The sequence below is a fragment of the Callorhinchus milii genome, unplaced genomic scaffold, assembly GCF_018977255.1.
Source record: "Callorhinchus milii isolate IMCB2004 unplaced genomic scaffold, IMCB_Cmil_1.0 Scaffold7, whole genome shotgun sequence".
NCBI classification, from domain to species: domain Eukaryota; kingdom Metazoa; phylum Chordata; class Chondrichthyes; order Chimaeriformes; family Callorhinchidae; genus Callorhinchus; species Callorhinchus milii.
This window is the reverse complement of record NW_024704748.1, coordinates 26778879-26804269: the sequence shown is the minus strand read 5'-3', so window position 1 is coordinate 26804269 and position 25391 is coordinate 26778879. Positions and strand designations below refer to the sequence as shown.

The 25391-nt window shown below is 38.7% G+C and overlaps 1 protein-coding gene across 1 annotated transcript in view; it reads right to left on the bottom strand.

The window, feature by feature from the left end:
* The window catches only part of nhlrc2 (NHL repeat containing 2), a 30971-nt gene extending 6730 nt beyond the window's left edge, over positions 1–24241 (bottom strand). The window contains exons 1-7 of the mRNA XM_007905658.2: positions 24058–24241; positions 16641–16793; positions 12398–12853; positions 11114–11235; positions 10153–10282; positions 4444–4537; positions 2916–3144 (exon numbers count right to left, since the gene is read on the bottom strand). Coding sequence (XP_007903849.1) covers positions 2916–3144; positions 4444–4537; positions 10153–10282; positions 11114–11235; positions 12398–12853; positions 16641–16793; positions 24058–24205 — 1332 coding nt within the window. The 5' untranslated portion in view covers positions 24206–24241. The remainder of the gene's footprint in view (positions 1–2915; positions 3145–4443; positions 4538–10152; positions 10283–11113; positions 11236–12397; positions 12854–16640; positions 16794–24057) is intronic.
* Positions 24242–25391: the final 1150 nt, after the last annotated feature.

Sequence of the window (25391 nt, the reverse complement as noted above, 5' to 3'; positions counted from 1 at the left end):
ACTTCTACTTTTAGTAGATGTAGTAATTTCATTATTTCTTAGCTTTCGCTTATTTTCTGAAAGGGAAGGGGATGTTTAGAAAGCACAGTAGAACCCTGTTATAATGAGTTTCATTACAATGCAAGTCTATTTATAGCACGACTGAGGTGTGACCATTTACCTACTCAAACAGGCAAACGTGCAGAATGTCTTGCTTCCAAACTGTTTGTCTTGTTGTCTTTTCATTTGCTAAAAATTGGCCAACTACTGGGTCAGTGAATACAATGTGACATTGGTTGAGTTTCGGGGCAGAGTGGCTGAAGGCACGGCCACCGATGGTGGAGCAGAGGGGACGAGGGACAGACAGGAGGCCGGAGCCAGTCGAGCGGGTGGTGGAGTGGGGGGTGTAAGCAGATCGGAGAGGTAGTGAGGTGCGAGGCTGGCTACTGAGCCACCACGGCTTGCCATTGTGCTCTTCCCTCTGCCAGCTCCTGTGGCTGGCTGCTCATAGATATTCTTTCATTCAGATCTATAATCTCAGGTACCGAGATGTTAAATGGTGCCACTGAAGGGCATCAAAAACTTTACTTGGTTTTGGGAGGTAATTTTCCGAATACAGGACAAGAAGAATACAGAGAGTTACTCTGCTAGTTTCAAGGAAGTCTGGCAAGTTTTCTGATATGTGCCCATAATAGGATTCCCCTATTATAGGCATATGTTGAAAGAATATCCTCTCAGGTCAGTTTTTGAAATCCCTCCATCATTCTTCAGTCGGTTTGGAAAAACCTGAGCTGTTACTATAGTAACGACTGAAGCACTGAACTCAGAGAAAAGAATATCAAAGTTTTACCGGTAGCAAAATTATTTTTAGCTAAGCTTTCAGATGTTTCTTTGAATTTAAGGACTGTTTTGATAAGATATTATTTGTCCATGAGGGAGGAATGTTTGAAGTTGGGTGGCAATTAGTGGTGCTTTGAAGATTCTGGTACTATTTATGCCAAGTGACAGGAAGCAAGGGTATTACAGCACTGTAGATAAAAATATTTAGGTAAACCAGGCCATGTGACAAGAAATGCCTGCATGGTAGGAACTGTCTCACTGCTTAAATGTTTTATATTTCGTACGCACAATAATCCTTAATAATAATCCTTCCACTTGATATTGTGCCTTATCACGTCGTAGAAACGTCTCAAAGCGCTTCACAGGATATACTGTACAGGTTAGTGACCATGACACATTATATGAATTCTATGAAATATATTATATGAATTCTAACAGTGATAAATCAAGGTCAAAACTTTGAAATCATATAAAAAAACCCTGAACTCCGTTGATAAATGTTATTGACTAAACAACTGCAATTTGGATCATTTGAGCTATCCCTTTACTGTGGTTTTGTTGTCTAAACCCCATTTTCCCATTCTTAGGTGTTTAGTTGCAATATTTATCTTTGTTTAGGAAAGACTGCCAAAAACTGACAGATAAATGATGAATGGAAAGCACAATATAATTTTATGTGCCAAGCAAATGACCAGCAACAGTCACAGTAGGATGCTCACATGAGATATAGCAAGCAGTGTTATCTCTGATGCATTATGATTTATGATCTAAATAACATTCCTTACTGTTTATATCAGCTCTCTTTTTCAGCAATATAGATTCTTAATTCAAAAACAAAAACACAATTACCCTTCATGCTAGGTAGTTTTATTAATTATTAATTTGATTTAATAATCGATTCCTTAATATAATATTTTGTATTCATTATTCATTTTATTAATTCAAAAATGGAATGGCATAAGATTCTGCAAAAAATTAACCTAAAATACTAATTTTATATGAACATTCTTATAGCCAATATAGCAAAAAAAAGTAGTTAAATACAACCCATTTTGAAAATAATTCTACTTCTACAAACCTATCCACCATGGTTATCAAAAGATGCTTATAAAAACAATTATAATAATCACTGGATATGATGCAGCCCTTTTCATGTCAGGAGTACATCTCAAAGCGCTTCAAAGGACTTTATTGTTGTGTCGTGACTGTGTACTTTATGGGTGAACGCAGCAACCAATTTAGGCACAGCAATATTCCACAAATCCCAATAAAGTGGATGACCAATTTTGTAGTGTCATGGGATCTTTGTGGAGTCCTGTAGCTCAGTGGTTAGAGCACTCGCTTTGCAAGTGAGAGACCTGAGTTCAATTCCAGGCAGAGGGCGAAACCTTGGGCAAGTTTCCTTACTCCACACAGAGCCTAATAATAATCCCTCCAAAACCAAAAACAATAATAAATTGGTCATTTTCAATCTACGACTGTTTGTGGGACATTGCTGTGCACAATTGGCTGCCGCGTTCGCCCACAAATATACAGTCAATTCACTTTACAGTGTGTTCTGTGAAGCACTTTGGGACATCCTCCCCACGTGAAAAGCACTATATCAAATGCAAGGATTATTATTATTATTATTATCTTTAATTTCCACTTGAACAGGTAGACAACACCTCTCTTTAATGTTTCATTCAAATGACAATGCAATGTCCCCCCAACACTGGAGTGGCAGCCGAGATTGTGAGTTCAAAGTCCTGATCTGGGGCTTGAACCTGCAACCTTCTGACTCAGACATGAGAGTGCTACAACTGAGCCAGGCTGTATAAGACTATACACACAAATTCAATTCACATTTAAATTTTCAATTGTTGCAATTTTGTTATGCCAAACAATAACTTTGAGACAGTGGTCTGAATTGACTGACAACAACAACAAATTGCATTTATATAGTGCCTTTCAATTCAGGAGGGGGTCCCAAGACAAACCTGTTAATGATGTTTAGTTGCTGAATATTCAGTATTGGGGGGGGGGCAATGCGCTCCTCATCACAGCACGATAAAACATTTGGTGTTTTTTTAAAAAAAAGCAAATATTCTGGTTACCAATGGATCTCTTTCGCCTCCCACCACGTTTTTCACAGCACCGTCCTTCAGTGATACAGAGCGTAATGAACTGCTCTCGCTGTCAGCAACAAAGAGACAGGTCCAAGGTTCCGGGGCGAGAGACAGGCCCGATGGCTGAGCAAATCCTGCTTTATGGGGATAAGAATTGTTTCGGTTTTCCTCATTGCCACTTCCAGCAAAGCAGATGCACGTTTCCTTCTTGTAATTTCTGAAAGAAACAAGTTTACAAATATGCAGATAAGAACCACTGATATAAAAGGGTTCTCCAATAGCTATCTATATATATATGTATATATATATTTCCTACTTGTTCTCTCATTCCAACCAAATTGCTGAAAATATTTCAGAAAATGTTTTCTCAGAAAGTATAATAAGCAATAGTAATAATCTTTGCATTTGATACAGAGCCTTATCACATTGTTTGAGACGTCTCAAAGCACTTCACAGAATATACTGTAAAGTGAATTAACTGTATATCTTGTGGGTGAAACACGGCAGTCAATCGCGCACAGCAGTGTCCCACAAACAGTCGTGGACTGAGTGACCAAATTATTATTTTATTTTGATGGGATTCTTACCCCTGGGAAAGCGATCCATCAATCAACTAACAACCAGGTTCCTACTTACTGCTAGGTAAACAGAGGCGTGTGAAGTAAGGAAACTTGTCTATCGCTTCGACTCGCCCAAGAATCGAACCCAGGGTCTCTCGCTTGCGAGGCGAGTGCTCTAACCACTAAGATACAGGATTCCAATCAGTTGGGATTGAACACTAAAGCAATTTTTGAATCAGAGATGTCTGAGTTTAGAAGAACATATGCCCTTTAAAAAAGTTAAGTGTACCCTTCACAACAGAGTCAATTTATCAGTTTATTTTGTTTTGTACAGATGCACGAGCAAGCTGGAAATCGCAACAAACATCTTGCAGACTGGTGTGCGTGGCTGGAATGAAGTCACTGGGCAGATTGACAGGAGCCAGATGTATGTGGCCGCTTTTAGATTCTATTTTTGCTTCTGAGTTCCCTGTTGGTCCAAGAGAGATGAGAATGGGGGAAATCTTGGTGGAGAAAGTCTTGTTTCATGGTGGTAATGTGAGTCCGGGTTTTTGGTACTCTGATTCGTATCATCAGATATTTAAATGGTCTGAATGTAGAGTCCAAATTATTTTCATTGCCATGGCAGGCACTCGTCAGATATGGGCTCTATTTCTATTTCAACAGAATTGCTCACTCATACAAACCAAAAGTGACAAAATCCAGTCTCTCATATTGCTGGATGGACTGAGTACAATACCTAAATAACAACAAATCATCACATGATAAGGAAAGTGTTCTGTTAGTAAATGATGTTCAAGCCCTTTTGAGGGGAGGGTTCACCTCTATTTAGGCAACTGTTGAACAGGAATAAAGTTATTTTCCTTAAATACGAAAAGCGAGAATTCTGGCATTTCTGGTATGCATGTTGAGTTTAACATTTTGTTCAAAAGTTACACAGTTAGTTACTTGCTTACCTTCCTTTTGGAAGTTTTCCATCTTCTAGAAATAGAGCCCATATCTGATGAGTGCCTGCCATGGCAATGAACAGAATTCTATCTTCAGCATCATCTGCAACAGAGTAAGATATGAACTGAAATTAATTCATCAACACACATTAAAGTAAAACTATTACAATCAATGTTTCTTGTTTAACAGTTTGTTTAAAAAAACAACATGATGGAGAACGTCTGAGGAATGTTCCCGTGCAATTACTTTATCCTCAATGTCTGTAATAACACAACTTGTATCTGATTTTCTTTTTGAAAAAAATGTTTTAGTGATTGCTTTCAGTGGAGCATTCATTGCACTGAAGCAAAGTAAAAATATTTCTGCACTTAGCAGCGTTTTACAAAATCTGCAACCCGTAAGAAACATTCCATCTGCAGAAGTATGTTCTTTTCTACCTTGTTATGCCAACACTATTTTTAAGAAAAGAATACTAGTGAATATCAGAAGCTATTTTGGGGGCTTTAAACTAAAATGTGTTTATTTACTACATGGAGCACAAAACATTCAAGAATTCAATTAGAAGATGTGGTGGGTATTTTATGTTGCCGCAAGGTATTTTTTGAAATGCGAAATTACAAGCCTAAAGTTTAGGAGATGAAGAAAATGAAATGTTCTCTATGTCTAAACTCGCAAAGGATAATTTGGGACATAACAATGTTAACTTCAACTTTAGGTAATGGTAATACGTTGCACATAGTTAATTAAGCTAATTCAGTTTCCAAAATATGACAATCATCACATTAACAAAGCACTTTACCATTAAATTATTAGTCAAAACATTTCATTTTATTAACTATGGCACTCTTGTTTATTCAGTGAAAGGGGTGATAGCTAAATGCTGCAATATTAATTTGGGTCACATCTGTATTACACACCAAGATAAAAGTCTCCAGCAAAAAAAATGGGATTTACTTAGATTTAGATTTCATGGTTGATATATGAAAAACTGAAAGCATGCAGAGCTGAATTTAATGCAATGACTTTTCATTTCTGTGTTGTTCACAGTTCAACCATGAAATCAACATGTTTCATATCAAGAGTCAGACCCAACATCTGCTTAAGCTTTAAAATGGGAGGGCAGGTCACAGCAGATTTGTTCTGCAAACTCTGTAGACAAAACGAAGTGGGAATGGTTAAATAGTATAGAGCCTTTTTTTGACCAATGTTGCGTGCATTATTTATAAATTAAAAGCAATATCACACTGTTTTGTGTTAACATTCAATTTAATGCTCAAAGAAACATAATACTGTATTGCTTACATCAAAATTTTTCTCTCATTAGGCATTCACCTATCTGCTATCACATGTCCTTGCAGTAGTATCAACTTATCACATACCCCATGGTAACATTGCTAAAATATCAGAAATACTGACCTAAGAATAGGTGTTGTGCTATCAAAAGTGCAAACTGAATGACTATTTAAAAATAAAACATTAATACAAAACTTCAAGGGAAAAGCAAGTGATTATCCTATGCTGTTTAACTTAAGTTGTCAGCAAAACTAAACAAGATTTTAACTGTGTGAATACAATGGCTCAGTAATGCCTAAAGATTAACACATACTGATGGATTGTGTTCCAACTTATAAATCACTGATGATCATCATTCATGAAAAGGCTGCTCAGAACAGTAGTAGGAATGCATGGTAATAATAGTGGGAATTTATGGCAATCATAGTGTTCCTCACCATTCATTTCAGCCTTTCTCCTTTGATTTTTCCCATTTTCCTCCACTTCACTGCAGATTTCTCTACTTTAAGCTGTACTTAGCTAGAGGCGAGCTTGGGTTTACTAGTTTAACTCTCTCCAAAGATGAGATGCCCCACCCAACATTTAGTGACATGTATTAAGGGGATTGAGAAACATTCATATTTAATGGGAGAAAACATTTTGTTTTAATAAAGTCACATCTGTATTACACAGATGTATATATTTTTCTGTATATAGTCAAGAATGTTACATAAATTAGTTTCCTGAAACATATTTCTTTGAATCATAATAATCTTTGCATTTGGTATAATCCTTCATCACGTCGGAAGGACGTTTTAAACTACTTCACAGGATTTACAGTAAAATAGAGTGACTGTATTTATAGGCAAAGATGGCAGCACAATTGAGCACAGCAATGTCCCACAGATAGCCAGGAAATGAATGACCAATTTTATTTGGGGGATTGAATTAATATTTAATGATTTTGTTTTATTGCAGATTAATTGTGATGATGTTCAGCATAATCATTAACTTCCCACAGTCAATATGATTATATTTAACTACTCAATTTATGTGAAATGGCTGTATAATGTGTTTTTCTCTAGGTCATAATATGTTTGTCTTCATATAAAACCTCTGATATTTTAGTGTCCTTTGAAAATGCTGTGGTACTTCATTTCATCTGTTTTCAGACATAAGAACATAAGAATTAGGAGCAGGAGTAGGCCATTCAGCCCCTCGAGCCTGTGCCCTGCCATTCGATAAGATCATGGCTGATCTTCAGACCTAACTCTAATTACCTGCCCTATCCCCATATCCCCTATTTTTTAAAAATCTATGTTCAAGGACTGACATCTACAGCCTTCTGGGGGAGTGAATTCCATAAAGTCACTGCCCTCTGAGTGAAGACCTCTAGAGCAAGTATGTCCTTTTTTAAATAAGGAGACCAAAACTGCACACAATACTCCAGGTGCGGTCTCACCAAAGCCCTACACAGTTGACAAGTTAGAACAGACAAGTGTTTTCCATCTATATATTTACAATATGGTAAAAGCTAAAGTTAAAGATTAAAAATATGTAAGAGTTTAAATTTTTAGAGGCTTTGTTTGAGTTTAAGCCAAAATAATGTACGCAACCATTCGAGCTCATAATATTGAGCCCAGTTTTAATCGTAAATGCCGTACGTTTTCCTTTACAGATCTGAAAGATAAGAAAACGGCTTCCGAAATAAATTTGATAATGTACCTTCAGGTCTGAAAGGGTTGTGACAACAGTTTCGAAACTCGCAATTATCATTGGTGATTTGATTAGACAGTTCTGGACCATACAGAAAGTATCCTAAAAAAAGGTCTCACCATTGTGCAAACTGGTACACCTTGGCTTAGCTGAAAACTGTAATATTTGTCCAGGTGAGTGCGAATCAAAAACAACCATTCAAAATCCGTGACTCATGGTTAAAGGATCTAATTTCTGCCAGTGGAGCTAACAGGAAATTAACAGTATCAAATGTACCAAATTAAGACCCAAGGCACTAAATTCATTATTTGTGATAACAGATTGTTCAATTCAAGAAAAAACCTTTACTGTCAATACCACAACAACAACTTGCATTTATATAGCTCCTTTCACACGGGGGTAGCGCCCTGGAGCGCTTGACATGGCGGAGTCTGACACCGAGCCAGGGGGAGAGGGTGAGTAGGTGAATTGTGCAACTGCACACAAGGCATGAAGCAAGCTGTATCATTTCTGCTAAAATATATTTACTTCTGAACTGTAAAATGAAGTTTGATATTTCCAAATGATGTAAGTTACAAAGTTTATCCGATTTATTTTTGCCGAAGTTGGTCTAATGCAATCTGTGTGCGTGTGTGTGTGTGTGTTTGCGTGTGTGTGTGTGGGTGGGGGGCGGGGGGAGAGGGGGCAGGGGAGATCAGATTAAGTAAAACACTCAGGCCATGGTGGGGAGGGAAGAGAAGAAACATTACACAGTTTAGCAGGTAATACTGTATACCAGTTAAACATATGCTAAACACATTCAGTACCGCACAAAGAGTTTCTTGATAATGAGCTGCAATTTATTTCTCAATACCCCATAAAGGTTTGCAGTGAGCGGAATTCACATTTACAAACCGCAAATAGAATATGTTCTACGTATCAAATACATATCGAAACCAACATATTCTAGCATAAGCTTTTAATCCAATTCTGGGCTTGGAGATGAGTAAAAGGAATATGTAAAGCTTCCATCGTCCAGATAAGAAAAAAAACACACCAAGAGTCACGAAAAGATCTAAATTGGAACCAGATGTGAATTATTTCGCTTTCACCATTTTTTGTAGTGCACAAGAATTCAAGATGGGCCATTGTTAATGAATACATTCCCTCTGTCCCCCACTGAGCAATGAAACAAAAGCATGTAGGAGCCTTCAATGTTCATATCAACAGTACATAAAACAAGTCCAAGCCATTATTTATATCGATGTAACATTTGACTCAAATAACCGTCTTGGTAAAGAAAGGACCGATATAAATACTAGTGAGTTTAAGGTTAATCTCCTTTTTTAAAAAAAGTGTTAATATGACAGAACTTGTATATTTGGGAGTTGCCAAGTAAATTTACAGATCAAAACACAAGATTAGTGGTTTGCAAATCAAACAAGGCACACATAATGTGAAAGATAAATCTGCTATAACCATGCTAAATTCTAATAATTCATTTATAAAATGCTCTCAGTTTGTTGACTCACATTATTAAGTTATAGGGGTCAGATTTCTGATAGCTGAGTATTGGAAGAAAAAGGATACGTTTGTATGCTTTCTTCTACTCGATGTTTGGTGAAGTTATGTTTTGCGCATTGCATATTTTACTGAATGCTGAGTTCATCAAGTGGCTGACAGCTAAGATGAGAAGCCATGGCCACACAAGCAGGTTCTTAAGCAGCTCAACAAACCACCCATCTATAACTCAACAAGCCACAGAGGTAGAGCAACCACGTAAGGGGAAATGACCACAGCATGTTGGCAAACCAGAATATATTAATAATAAACCTTGCATTTGATACAGCACCTTATCACGTCTTCGAGATGTTTCAAAGTGCTTCACAGAATATACTGTAAATTTTGTGGGCAAAAGGCAGCAGCCAGTTGAGCAAAGCAATGTCCCACAAACAGTCAGGGATTGAGTGACCAAATTAATTATTATTACTTATTTATTTGAAGGGATTATTACCCCCAGAAAGCGATCTGCCAATCGACCAACAACCGGATTCCTACTTACTGCTAAATCAACAGAGGCGAGTGGAGTAAGGAAATATATTGTGCCTTTTGGGGGTAGAAGGGTCACCAGTAATTCCAGAACCTTCACAAACAGTGTATGAATATATATTACAAAGCTAGCAATAGAGTATACACATAAGCAAGCAAAACATTATTATTGCCTGTATGTAGACTCATGAGATTAAAGGATTTATCGACCACATATCGCAGAGTGAGCTTCATCAATTTTAATGTTCCTGGCATTGTACACAATTAATACAGCAAAATTGTGTGTTTTGTTTCAGTATGCAAACAGAATGTCAGATTTTTATCTAAAGTTGATTGTGTGTCATAAAGTTAATCATCCACGGACACTTCATGACTTATTGTAAAACAAATAGCTTTGAGAATAGGAGGGTGAGAAGAAATGGTTCTCCGTATAATAACTGGAGAATGAGTTCTGTAAAAGTGGCTTGGGCGAAAAATCAGACAAGACAATTCCAGAGGTGAAATTAATTCAACTCTTGCGATATTCTGAGTGGATTCCATAGAAAATATCCAACGTACAGAGATGAGAAGCAACAAAAACATATTGTTGCTGCACCAATGAAGCGTAACACCCTTACGTTGAACAATTATTTATTTCGCTTCCCAAAAAAAATTATGGAATTTTTTCAAAAAAAACCTGATTGGTAAAGAAACAAACTTACCACTGGTGCCTGAAGTCAGATCCCACGGTGAGCTGATTGATTGTTTTGTTCCTATCTTGCCACCTTCCCTGTCAATTCCCTGAACACCAACTCCAGCTATCGTGCTAACCTTTTCATTTACAAGATCAATCTAAACAAGGGAATAAGTAGATCGGTCAAAAATACCTAAGTGAGTCTTCAAACAAACTAAAATGAGGAAACTGTGCTTTGAGAGGTCTCAACAACGCGATAAAGTGCTATATCAAATATCAAATGCAAGGATTATTATTATTGCTATACAATGTTTACCAATCTCTTGCAATGGAAAAATGTGAATGATATCTATGTGAAATAATACCTGTGTTTTAAATCATAAAAGAAAACAACTCCTGTCTTTTTTTCCAGGAGATGCCAGATACATTTTTTGCTTAAAAAGAAAGTCAGAATTTTAAAAAAGGCTGTATGCAAAACATTTCAAAAAATCTGTAACCACAAAATATACAGTCAATCTACTTTACAGTATATTCTGTGAAGCGCTTTGAGAAGTCGCAACGATGTGATAAGGCGCTATATCAAATGATAGGATTATCAAGAATTATTATAACCTCATTCCAAGAAAAACATCTCAGTACAGTTTGACATCAAATATTGATTTGCAAAATATGGATCAATTGTATTAATCTAGTAAACCAAACGCAAATTTCATGTACTAAAACAATACACAATCATTGTTTTCCTTACCATACTACTTCTAGGAAATAGCATTACGTAAAATAGATGAATAAATACAGTGAGTGCATAATACAGTTTAACTATGTATGTCCGAAGTTTTCTTCCCATTTATTGTCAAAATATACGTTAGAAATTGATCTAGGAACTTGTCTCCAAACAGAAAAAACAGAATACAGTAGAAACAAGAATGAGTTATCAGTCACTCAGTGACAGCTGTTTCTTTTTTAGCGTTGATGATTTTTTCCCTTACCTTTCTAATCACATGGTTCTCAGTGTCTGCAACATAGATGTTACTGTCCTTCATCAATACCCCTTGAGGAGAATTGAAACTGGCTTCTAAAAAGTTCCCGTCTTTCCATCCGCTCCCTGGTCCTGCAGTAAAGAAAGTATTAAGCTATGTGTTACACTGCAGCTTAATAGTAACTAAATAATATAAATAACTGTTTGTCGACACTGTGCGGGTTTTGCTCACAAAATATATAATCAATTCACTTTACAGTAAATTCTGTGAAGCGCTTTGAGACATCTCGGAGATGTGATAAGGCGCTATAACAAATGCAAGACATCATATATATGGTACTGAAATATTACACACTTTAGGATTAAGTGTGTAAGTAAGTGTCAAAAATAAGAAATTAGTTTTAGGAATATCAAACCTTCTGTAGACTTAAAGACCAATTTATCTGTGCCTTAAATTTAGAATTCAGTGACAGGCATAGAACATGTATTTGCATAACTTAACGAAAATACTTTATTACACTGCATTCTCACAAAGTATGCGCTCACAGAACCTGACATAGAAATATAAAAACTCACAACTAATTTTGGATGTATAGATTCCATTTAGAAAATAACTTCAATATGTTAAATTCCAAAGAAAACAGTAAAGTAGGGGGTTGAATCTTCAAACTAAACATACTTCACTCATTGTGTTCCTAAATAAAATCACTTACTAAGATTATAGATTTGATTGAAATTAAATACAATTTCCTTTTTCATAGGTATTTGTCATTTTGTACATTTAAAATTGCCACACAGCCATTCAGCTGACACAAGGTTAAAACCTGGTCAGCAAGTGGTTCAACCTATTCCTGTGCAGATCAGTGCTCTATTCTAGATATTGACTGAGACGTGTTGTGGACTTGGCCTTCAGTACCATCCAAGTACTGCTGTGCACTGAGCTGGTACTGATCTTCTCATACTCCGTGCCTTCAGGTTGGCATCCAGACAGTATGTTAATTTTGAAGGTTTAAAGGGCAAAGGTTCTTCCGTTTCACTGCATGGCAAACGTGTTGCATTATGGAGGATCAGTAAGTAAAATGTCATTTCTCATGGTTTACAATATAGAAGGAAATGTTCAGTATTAATAATCCGTTGATACAGAGCTTTATCGCGTCTTCGAAACGTCTCAAAATGCTTCACAGAATATACTGCTGTTTTTGTTGAACCTGCTGATTGTCGAAGGATTTTCTTTACTGGGCAAGGCAATGACAACTGCACAAATCACATTAGAGAAAGACATACAGAGACTTACCACCAATTGAGTGAAGAATGCCTCCATTTTTCTTGGTTATCAAAATCCTATGATGCCCAGAGTCCGCAATTGCTAGTCTATCTCCAGAATTATCAACTGCAATTTTACCAGGAAAGAGCAATGGCGAAGGTGGTAAGGAATCTCTGTATAACTTGGATTTGATGTCATGATCACTAATTTCTCCCTTTTCCTTGTAGTACTTCAACGTAACTGAAATAAATGAAAAAAGTTTTTCCTTCTGTCCTTCTCCAATCAGAGTGAACAATATGTTTCCACGAGGGCCGAGGATTATTAGTGTTGGCCAACAGGTCACGTTGAGCTCATGCCAAAGCTTTGCGTCTGCATCATTCACAACGGGGTGTGTAATATTATAGCGAAGAACGGCATTCTGAATATTCTGAAGCAACTTCTCATTTGGAAACTTTGCTGAATGAACACCGATCACTACCAATCCATCTGAAACAAAAACAAGTTAGAGGACATAAAATGTGATGGCATAATACTTAGGGATGCAATTTTACTGTAAAATAAACATCAGTAGTCAAATGATTGCAATAATTTCAGTACTATTGATTCTCAACTACTAATTATATATTCCATTTAATTGGGTAAAAACAGCTAATAATGAAATGACAAACCAGATAATGCAAACAGCGACACAAGAGAAAAATAGAGAAGTTCTATACAATATATACTGTACTGTAATTTAACATACTTTTTATTTTCTCATCTGGTAATAATTATCGTATGCTGAACGCAAGGCTTGGTGCAACACAAGTATGTATAAGTAGACAAACAAATATTCGCCCACAAATATACAGTCAATTCACTTTACAGTGTGTTCTGTGAAGCGCTTTGGGACGTCCTCACGACGTGAAAAGCGCTATATCAAATGCAAGGATTATTATTATTATTATAGATGCACGTAACCCAAGGCATCCGGAGGGAAAATTAGCAAGTCTACAAAATAGTGGAGAATAAAAGCATTCTTTCAAGGACAAATTTGAAGGACTTAATCTGTTGGAGATGCAAGTCAAGTGGATCAAAATAAAACTTCTAAGTACTGGATTTTAAAGACTTTCAGAAATAAGTGGAATTGTTTGAACTCACTGTCCAGCAAATATATGAATAATCAAATAGCTGCTCAATCAGTCCTAACCACGATACCAATTTAATCAGAATCATGTAAAAGCTCTGACTGAGTTATACAATACCATTTCATCTGCAGTTTTAGCTAAACAAAGTTGCTGTTCCACTTGCAGTTCAGAATTGTTTAAACAAATAATTTTCTTATTACAATGTTGCTCGTTTTATAATACTTTACATCTGTTCATAAATCCGGCCCTTTAAAGGTCTTTTTAACGCGTTTATAACCCCATTCTGATTTCAGTTACTCACACTACTAATGCTGTTCACAAACATGTTGAATTACAGTACTGCATACCCTTTCCTAATTTGGACATGAGCATACCGTGAAATGGTCTACTGAATTTTATTGGATTTGATCCTGTATTTCCCATACTTAAAAAATCTTCATATTTTATCGTTGTTCTTTAGAAGAGATTCTTGAGTTGCCTAAAAAATGCAAGTTATGTGTAGTATAAGTGGCACAAAGCGGTCTTCAAAATGAGCAAATTAAAGATGTCAGCCTTACAATTTTGCCTATGTGGTACCTACGCTATAAAATTATAGTTTGTTGTTCCTTTTTCTCCTCTCTTGAAACTAGCGGTTCACGCTGAAGTACAGATTAATGGTTTCCTTCTTATCTATTCTCTTAAGCCATTCACTTTGTGTGAGCATTAAAGTATACGTCAGCAGGCAATTCAAATACAGGGAATAGTACAGCCACATGTCCTATGCTGAAGGAGTCACTGGTAGCCTATACAACCGTGTCTAATTATTTCTCATTCTACAGTTATCTAAGATGGTTATAGCTCTTCTATCCCAGTCCATGGTGAGAACATCAAGCTCTTGAACCTTCCTGGTTTATATGGTACTGAGCCATTGGACCAAGCAGATTCAAAACCACATTCCCCAAAGGATTGCTCCCCATATTCAAAGATAAACTAAGAATAGGAATATTTCAAGTTATAGTTTTGGAGCATTCTTTCTCATTCATTTACTTGACAATGGGTGTGTTATCTTTTCATCAAAAGAAAATTAAATCTTTGAGGCCAATTACAAAACAAGACAAGCAATGATTTGTCGGAAATTATGCCACCGAATAAATACAAATGTTTTGCAAAGAGCAATTGGAAAAAAATCTATTGTTCAATTTTCTCCTCTCCTCCTCTGAAGGCAATGACCAGTAGTGGCAGTACGTTTACACAGATCATCCTTTTGTCCATCACGCCATGTGCGAACCTGCATATGAGTGTCAGCCATTGTAAGGCAATAATTCTTCATGCACAATCCTCAATTTTCTATGTTGGGTTTTCTTTTAGCTCAATTCTCTGGAGTTTCGTGCTAGTATTCCAGTTGTTCCGGCTGGTACGATAGACAACATGGCTCATGGCCAGTGGTAAGATAAGAATATAGAAAATCTCATGTGAATCTCAGATGGCACAAGTTTGCTTTAGAGCTTTAGACTTCCTTTCACATACTACTTAAATACTTTTTCTGCCATAAAAATATAGTTGACCATTTTAGGAGGTGCTTTGATACCAATTATATAGAGCTTATTCAGAATAATGCACACAATCCATTTTAGATACATTGATGGATCATGCCAAAACAAAGCATAAATAGAATGAATAGATAACCAGCTACAGAGTAGAAGCTAAAGGTGTTGCCTGGTATGCCAAGCCATATAATATTACAATAGAAGCAACCTCATTAAACTTTCTAATAATGGCCACATAATCGCAAAATAAAGAGGCTCAACCACTCTTGATAGCTATAAAAAGCAGCTGTTAGCAAAAATTGGCATCACGCAAGGTTCAGAAGATCAAAAGGTCCTCAAAGAGTCATACATTCCCTCACAAGCTATTTAATTAGAGGCAATTAATTCTACTCCTTTTATGGAATGGCAAAATGCCTGTCCTTGATCTGTTGGGGTGATTACAAAACCTAACCATTACAGCAAAATATATTGCTTACTTAGACATAGCTGCTAGGAGAAATTGTCCTAATGCATTATTGATTGAACACTTAACATTTCCAGATTTACTTCTTTCCAAAGACTGTTGCAAACAAGTTTACAGACACCACACCGAAAATGCAGAATTTTTTCCAATTGAGTCAGATATACCTGTCATTAAAACAATGTGTATAGAAAAAAGCATTTGTCTCACCACCAAAATGTCTCTCATTTCCCAGTAAATACTTTTATCTCATCAAACAAAATGTCTCTGCCTGTAGCCATAAGGCAGCATTGCAATTTTCAACCACCTCCTGCATGATTTATTCCTCTTCCTCTTGGATGGCATTTAGCAAGTGGTGGCAGCGATTTCTTTTTGACCGAGAACAGGCTAAACTATCGTTGCACCCGCACCTTTGCTAGAGCTGGGATGGTCTGCATTTAGAAGTCGTAAGTTAGAAGTTTGCACACTGTCAATTAGTTCTGTGTTGCCACCACTCTCTGAATTTCCACTCCATAACAACAACATGTATTTCTATAGCACCCTTCATGAGGGGTAGCATCTTGGAGTGCTTAACAGTGGCGGAAACTGACACCAAGTCGGGGGAGGTGACCGTAAGCATGGTCAAAGAGAAAGGTCTTCAGGTGTGATCTGAAAATGGGGAAGAAGGGGACAAGGCAAAGGGATTGAGGGAGAGAGTTCCAAAGTTTCGGGGTGGAGTGGCTGAACGCACAGCTGCCAAAAGTGGAGTGGACGGAATGAGGGACAAGCAGGAGGCCAGAGTCAGCCGAGTGGAGCGGCGGGTGATGGAGTGGGGAGTAAGCAGTTCAGTGCCAGGGCATGAAGGGATTTGTAGACAAGTTTGAGGATCTTGAAGTCAATCTGTTCTGATCGAGCCACTGGAGCCTGGCGAGGACTGGTGTTTGTAAAAACTAATTTGCACTATTTGACAATAATAGGACAAATATTTTTGTTTTAATTTGACGAAAAATATAGTGAAAAGGAACAAATAAGGACCAGTTGCTTTTTGACGAAAAATCCGAAGTATTCAATATCTTTAGATGCCAAAACTATGCAGGTCAATTTCTGCAGCTCTCTGGTCATTATTTGGCAGTCAGAAAGAGTTATTATTTATGTATATAAAATTCCAAAGTGGCAAATACCTTTACTGGAATATTTTTGTTCCAGGGCATGAAGATCAGGCAGGATGTGCATACAGTTGATGCAGCAGTAGGTGAAGAAATCCAGCACTACTACTTTACCATAGAGATCTTTGTGGAGCAAGAGAGGTCCATCAGTATTCACCCATTCCAGACCTACAAATAGAGAAACACAGTGGGATTAACTAGCATTGCATGAGTAATGTTGAAAATAGCAGCGTTTGTATGTAATAACTACCATCCTATGGTAGTCAGTGATCCAAATTTGCTGAAATGGGTTTTAGAAATCTTTCAACATGACTCAAGAATCGCCGGTAATTAAATCTAATGCCCTGGCCCCTAGCACACTCCCAAGTAGCCTGTTCCAGCTGTTGCATACCCTCTGTGTCAAATACTTCCTGGCATCTAACCTAAAAAGTCCCCTCATAACCCTGAACTTTGCCCTCTTCTTTTCTCTTGGCCTAAAGTATTCATCTGCACTTAAATTTTCTATTTATTGGCACTTATATACCAATACTGTATAATATCTGTACTGAGATTTATCTTTTCAAAGTTAGAGGCCTATCTTGTCTAGTCATTCCTCATAGCTCACACCTCTAAACACTGTACTTAGGTTTATTTTCTCTGCATTTAATTATACTCCTAAATGATGAACTTTGTTTCGCCCACAAAATATACAGTCAATTCACTTTACAGTATATTCTATGAAGCCCTTTGAGATGTCTCAAAGATGTGATAAGGCTCTATATCAAATAAAAGGATTGTTTATTATTGTGAATAGCCCTCAGGACTCAGAACTATTAATTTGAAATTGTGCACAAATCAACGTATACAACGCAAATACTTGCTGTTACTGAAGCCCTTCACTGGTGCCAATGCAAATTACTCTCTTAACATGTAAATACGTATATTGAATAGTACTTTAAACAAATCCTCTATTTAGAATCAAATTGATGCAAAATAAATATACAGTATATATATTAGCAATTGCTAAAAAGTTAATACTAGCAAAACAATCTGCAAATAAGACACTGAAAAAATTCCTACTGAGTTCCATTTGGGTCAACACTTACACAATTACTAAATTATTCTGCAAAAGCAAACCTCAAAGACATCCTTCCAGTAACTGTAACTTAGCGGCTTTAACAGAAAACAATTGAACCCAATTAGCAGCCTTTCACCTCTGGCACTTCCAGCCAAAACAGTCATGTGTGGTTTGTTGATACAGCAAAATCCACTTAAAGGAAGGTGTTATGAGAACATTTCTTTCTTAAGAATATTTCTCATTAGCCTTCAGTTGTGTGCTTCCCAACAAATGAGATAAATGGGACAAATAATTTTAATGAGCTAATTATTTAAGAATTGTATTGAATTTTTGTGAAATCTTTTGCGCCACAGAAGATTAGTGTATTTTTAATTCTGATGAGGCATCAGAGAGGAAATTGCCTTACACAGACAGTGCAGTTCAAAAGCTGAACTAATTTCCTCCAGTGACAAAAATAACTGAATTTAAAATAAAAACACAAAGCAATCTTTGGAAACTGACCAATAAAACATTGAGATAAGTATTCAAAAACAAAAGTTTCCCCTGCATCAACTCTTATGTGGAGTGGTGTTCATTCTTATGGTTTGGACATGCACATTCTCTGTCATGTACAATTCAGTTGTGGGTGCGCAGCCACTATTTGACGGTCGATTTTTTCGCTTCCTTCATAACCCAAACTAAGGTGAAGTTGTCAACTTCACAAATTGGTATGTGCACATTAACAAAACATCTTGATACTGTTATGGGAGAGCAGTCGGGCAAGTATTCTGGAAGGATGAGGTCAGATTGGCCAAAGCACATCCTTCACCCAATCTAATACAATATTTTGATCCAGTCAAGCAAAACAGTACAGCCAACTATTATAGGCAGGTGGTCTGGTTCCATAAGCTCTGAAACAAATCTAGCCTGCCGCGTCAAAATTGTACCCCATTTCTGGTAACATCAGGTCCAAAGGAATCTTGTGTTAAAATTGACCTGCACTCTAGCAAAGAGCTTAATAACAGGGTCACCCTACATTACTGTTAATTGTAACTTACGTTTTGTGACTTCTAATAAAAAAGTGAACAGATTATAAGTAGTAAACAGCACAACATTTTGCTCACGAGCTTTTTTGATACTAGACTGACTTGGGATTCACAATTTGTTGGCGTCTACTTTCTCAAACTGGAGGTTGCAATTACCTCAACAAATCTGGTTTGCAAATATCACAAATTAGCTCATGTATAAGGGTCAAGTATTGAAGCGTTGCTCAGTGTTCTTTTAATATAGCATAAAAATACATCAATGTGTGCTAGCAATGCCAAATAGCATCTGCAGATCAAACCCAGACTATATTAAACATGGCTTTCACTAGGAAATACATCAAAAACATGGTCATTTCACAATTCTGTATTTGCTTGAGCAACAAACAAATGAGTCATCATATCCCAACAACTGAATCATCCATTTTATGGTGAACAATCAACCTCTTTAGCATGACAGGTGGCCAAGAAATCAAGCTAAAGTGCTAGTAAGCAGTCACCATTGCTTAGGCGATGCAATGAAGGCTATATTAGAAGTAGCCAAGTAGCTTGCAGGAAACCACACATTTATACAGGAACTCACAAGACTGTGTAAAAGTTCCACTGCTTTCAGCCAAAGCATGTCCTCAAACAGCAGCACCTGAACTAATGTCTGCTAAACACCATGAATACACGGGGAAAGGTCACCTCACTAGCAATGTAGGACCAAGTCGACTTCAATCTTAATATCTCAAGCATTGAGTCTCAACAGTGTTAACTGCCAAAATACTTAACTGATTCAAAGTCAATTTCCATCCTCAAATAAGCTAAAATAATTTTTCGCCTATAACTGGAAAGTTGATTGCAATAATTGAAGGGTGTAAGCTTGAAGAAAACAAGAAACTGGCTTCCATCTTAAAAACTAATTTAAGATTTAATGGAAGTAAAATGTTGAATTTCCAAAATTCACATGATCTTAGACTTTCACGAGCCTAACATTGTGAGAAATGTTGCTATTGTGGCTGAGACTGATTTGCAACTGAAGCAAAAATCAAACTTAAAATGTTTACTGCTATTCCACCACAACTGTATCAGTATTTACTAATTTCTGTGCCAAGTTGACCGCCTGTTGTGATTACAAAGGAATGATGGTACAATAGGTAATTGATTGCTCTTCTACTTTGAAAGTGCCTGAAAATCTCTTGAACATTGTGATCTTTACAATTCAAGACAAAAGCTATTTACATAGACAAACATAAATAGATTGCACAAATCATACTTGTGGAATTGATTATTGCACGCGGGTTGTAAACTTTCCCAGGCAAAATCCCTTTAAATGCAGAAAAACTAACAATGTGCTGAATGATAGCTTGAATACAGGAAGTTTGCCCTTTCTGGAATGTCCTGAATTTTCATCTTTAGCTCCAATAAAGGAGCGATAGCAAAGAGAGGAAAGAGCACTTTATTGCTACTTTCACACACAGGCAGGGTGTCATTTGAGGTTAAGGCAACAGATTTAACGAGTATAAATTCTCACGCTAATTAGCAATGTTCAAATCACATCTATTTTTAAAAAAATGCAAGTCACACTCTGACAGGAGCTAAATCACTTAGCTTATCATTTATAATACAAATCGCACACTGAGGAAGAGTTGGTTTAAGAGATGTTACTTTTACTTGACAAGCACTGTATAAATGTAGGCTATGGTTCTTAATGCTCATGTAGACTTTTGCTGTATATCGACAACAGAATTCAACAATTAACCTTTTTTTAAATAACAGATGAAGATTGTTGTATAAATTATACTTGTTTTATTGTTTGTCTGTCTTGGCTATTTATTTTCCTTTTGTATGTTTCTCTACAACAGGTTAGTCGCGCAGGAGAGAAGATTGGAGAGTATGTACTAATAATCCTTGCATTTGAAATAGCGCTCTATTACGTTGTTGAGACATCTCAAAGTGATTCGCAGAATATACTACAAAGGGATTAACTTGTGTATTTTGTGGGTTTACTTTTTCCAATCTTGTTTAAAATTTTGTACACTTCTATGAGGTCCCTTCTGAGTCGTCTAGTGAGGTTTTGTAACTTGCTACAGCGGTATGAAATCACCTAATGAGCACTTTTGTCAATTGTTAATTCTGCCCAATTTTTAAAATTAGCCTCTGTCTGACATAAATTTTTACAATTCATGTACTCCACAAATGACTTTCGTTTCTGAGTCACCATGTTTCTGATAAATCCCCACTTCTAGATTTTCCCATCTTCTTTCAGATAAGGTAAATTTTTATATGTATTTTTTGGGTTATCTTCAGTTGACAATGGTTAAGAATTCACAAGTTAAAGAATCAGTTTATACGGATGATGTTTCTTAAAGAAAACCATTTGCCTGGAATATTATCAATATGTGACAGGTGATGAAGGTTACCACATGAAAATTACTGATTTATTAGCATCACACAATAAAGATTAGAGCTAAACCTAAAGTTAAGTGAGCCAGTACATGTTCCGGGATAATAAGACCAACTGTACTTGAAATTGTAAGAAAATGTCAGTTTGTGCCTTTAAGCTAATTGCTCTTCTTTGCTGCCAAGTATAACAAAAATGCTTTGTCAAAGTCATAAATCATGCTACCACTTCATATACCCGTGATCCTGATGGTTTGTGTCTCTGTTAAATAAAGTTGCTCCTCTATGTCCAAATTCAATCCATCTAAAACTATAAACTGCATTTTGGTGTACTAATTTACCACGCAAAATCTTTCAAAACAAGTTTCTGATTTCCGTGGCTGAAATCTAAGGTTTTTTTTTGTCGCTTAGTCTGAAGTGCTATGTGATTTAGCCTCAAGCTAGAATCTATTCTTGAATGGGGAGACCAAACAATTTAAAAAAAAATCAGAGACAAGGCTTCCAAAAATCAGTTAAGGATTCTTATTCAGATCCAATAAATATCTTTAGGTAGCGGTTATAATTATTCACTGAGCAGTTGAATATAATCCTAAGACTATAGAAATTCTGTATTATTTTGCTTTTTTCCCTATGTTTCAGTTATACTCTTTTAAGTTTCTTACAGTATTCATTGGTAAGCAAGGAGCCTGACAGTTTCAGTGTAAAGTCAATTCTCCACAACAAAAAAATGAAAACCAATATACAATAGTTTCAAAGATAAATTGCAATAGGAGTCCTTAATTAATTTATCTATAGTTCTTAAAAGAAAATACCCCGATAATTTAAATTCAAATTAAGCTGTTTATTTGCCCTGGAAGATGAAGTGAAGGATTTAAAAATAAATATAATGATGAGTAGATTGGAATGACAAGAATAAGAATGAATTACACAAATTAGAATACTGAGGGGGTATAGAAGACAAGAAACAAACTTTATATGGTTCATCTAGCTCACCTTCCTGTTTAGCTACATCTACAAGGCACACTTAGAGCTTTCTTGTTTTGGTGTCCAAATACCTCATCTCTGCTTATCTGACTCAGGAATGTCTCCTTTTTAATTGCAGCAACCAAGTTTGTATTCACCGCACTAGGTGGCAGTCTATTTCACATGTTGTCAGAGTTATTCCTTAAGGTAATTTTCACCTCAGGGTTTCCTTGTTTGTAATTATAATTAGGTCTTTTCTTACATCCATCTCATTGATCCCTCATGATTTAGTTACTTACTTGATGATAATTCCCTATCTTAATTTTTCTAATGTAACAGATATAACTCTTTTATTTAGTAGGTCACCATTTACTATCCTGCAACTTTTTTTGTTGCCTGTTTAACTGTGGTCTTACCAGTGTTCCCAGACATACATTCCTCAATATTGCATTTGTCTTCGTACTTGCTACCATGCAACATAACAACATTTCCAATGTTTTGGCAACTAGCACTCGCCGATGCAGTTCTGGTACTCTTGGGCACCTCCCGCGTAATTGGATTTTGCCTACAAAATATGCAGTCAATTCATTTTACAGTATATTCTGTGAAGCGCGCTGAGAATCTACAAGTCGTGATAAGGCGCTATATCAAATGCGAGGATTATTATTATTTCTTTGACAGCAGGTACGTGTGGAACCAATGCTCAAACCCTGAGAAGCCGCTTCAAAGCCCTGCCCTCTGAACCCTCAATTCCTGTGACTGGACAGGCGAAGGGAACCTGGTGCTTTGAGCACTTTCCAGTTCATTTTAAGGCACTTTTTTATGAACCCGGGGAATAATTCACACGTTGACGCTCCTGCCGACAAACACACGCACGAACGCTTTCCGGTTTGGGATTTCCCAAGCTCGAGTTCAGACGAGCCTATCCATAACAACAACAACAAAATTACGTTTACATAGCGCCTTTCACAAGAATGGTAATGTGGGACATTGATGATGAGGAAAGGCTGGAGAGGCCGGGATTATTCTCATTGGGGAGCAGAGAAGGTTAGGAGGAGACCTGATAGAGGGCTTCAAAATCAGGAGGGGATTTGGTAGGTTAGAAAGGGAAAAACTGTTCCCACTGGTGGGTGTGTCGGTGGCTCGAGGTCACAGATCCAAAAGAGTTTCAAATAGGGGAGAGGTGAGAAGAAATTTCTTCGCGCAGCGAGTTGTTGGAATCTGGAACGCGTCGCCTGGAAGGGCGGTCGAGGCCGATTCCATGACTACTTTTAAAAACCCGGTGGACGGGTATCTGAGGAGGACGGGTTTGCAGGTTACGGGGAAAGGACTGGGGAGTGGGACTGACATTAACTGCTCTGTTCAAAGAGCCGCACAGACTCGATGGGCCGAACGGCCTCTTTTTGCGCTCTACGATTCACGCCGGGACCTACGTGTGGACGGAACCTGGTACTCCTCCCGGGCTGTCCCGTCAAGGTGGAACCGTCCACCCCTCTGACGTCGTCTCGCTGGAGTCCGCCTCGCTCGGCCGCGATCCGGACGCTGCCCGGAGCGGAGTCCAGCCGAGCCTGAGCTTGACGGGCGGCGGTCACCCCCGACCCACCACCCGCGCTCCCACCCCCCCCCCCATCCATCCCCCATCCCCCACCCCCGGCTCGGAGTCAGACTCGGCCACTGTTAAGCGCTCTGATGACGCCGCCCCGCGTGGCGGGCACTGCGTAAGTGCGAGGTGTCGTTGCTGGAACCCTCCCTCCCCCCCCCCCCTCCCCCTTCGCCCCTCAGCCTCCTTCAAGACCCTCCTCTTCGACCGCGCCTTCGGCCACCCTCCCCTCCCCCTCCCCTCTCCCACCACCCCGCGCATCCCCAACCCCCAGCCCTGACTGTCCGGCCCCTCGGGGCGCCCTCCCCACGCGAGGCGCCGCGGAGATGTCATGTTGTTGTTGTTGTTGTTGTTGATGATGATGATGATGATGAAGGCCGGGGGTGGGGGGGGGGCGGGACTCACCTTCCTCGAACTCGGGCGCCTTTACGGCCGCTTCCCCGCCGTCCACCTTCCTGACGTACTCGAGGAGGAGTTGGTCTCTCTCGGCCGCGGTCGGGGCGCTGCTCAGGGCCGAGTCGAGCCGGACCTGAGCCCGAGAGCCGGCGGCCATAGCGAGCCCCGGCCTTCCCGCCCTCCCCGACACACTGCCACTCCCTCACCCGGCGCCGCACATTCGCCACAGCCACTGAGTGGGGCTGTCAAACTGTCTGTGTGTGTGTGTGTAGGGGGGGGATATGTGTGTGGGGGGGGTGTGAGGGTGTGTGTGTGTGTGGTGTGTGTGTGGGGGTGTGGGGGGTATGTGTGTGGGGGGGGGGGATGTGTGTGGGGGGGATATGTGTGTGTGGGGGGGGGTGTGTGTGTGGGGGTGTGGGGTGTGTGTGTGTGTGGGGGGCTATGTGTGTGTGTGGTGTGTGTGGGGGGGGGTATGTGTGTGTGTGGGGGTGTGTGTGTGTGGGGGGGTGGGTGGGTGGTGTGGGGGGGTATGTGTGTGGGGGTGTGTGGGTGTTGTGGGGGTGGAGTGTGTGTGTGTGTGGGGGGGGTATGTGTGTGTGTGGGGGTGTGGGGTGTGTGTGGGGGGGCTGTGGGGTGTGTGTGGGGGGGTATGTGGGCTGTGGGGGTGGGGGGAGTGTGTGTGTGGGTGGGGGGGGGGTATGTGTGTGTGTGGGGGTGTGTGTGTGTGTGTGGGGGGGGTGTGTGTGTGGGGGGGGTGGAGTGTGTGTGTGGGGGGGGTATGTGTGTGGGTGGGGGGGGGAGGTACCTGGACCTTAACCTGAACCACTTCAGCCCTTAAAGGAGAGTCAGAGTCACAGAAACACAACGGCCCTGAGAGCAAAACCGCTCATTCTGACACCTGCACCGAACCCAAATCCACCGACACACACACATATATGCGTATGTGTGATATATGTACAATGTATGTACATCTATATGTATATATGATGTATGTACATCTATATGTATGTATGATGTATGTACATCTCTATGCGTATGTATGATGTGCGTACATATATGTGTGTAAGTATGATGTGTGTAATAATAATCCTTGCATTTGATATGGCGCTTTTTCACGTCTTCTCGACGTCTCAAAGCGCTTCACAGAATAGACTGTCATGTGAATTGACCGTATATTTGTGTGTCCATATAGGTGTACGTACGACGTATGTATATATGTACGAGACACACGTGTGTATACACACACGGGCGCCCTTGTGAGAGTGAGAGAAAAAGACATTTTTTTTTAAATTAGCCCACGACAGAGGAAGAACACCTCACACAGAGGGAGGGAGAGGGAGAGA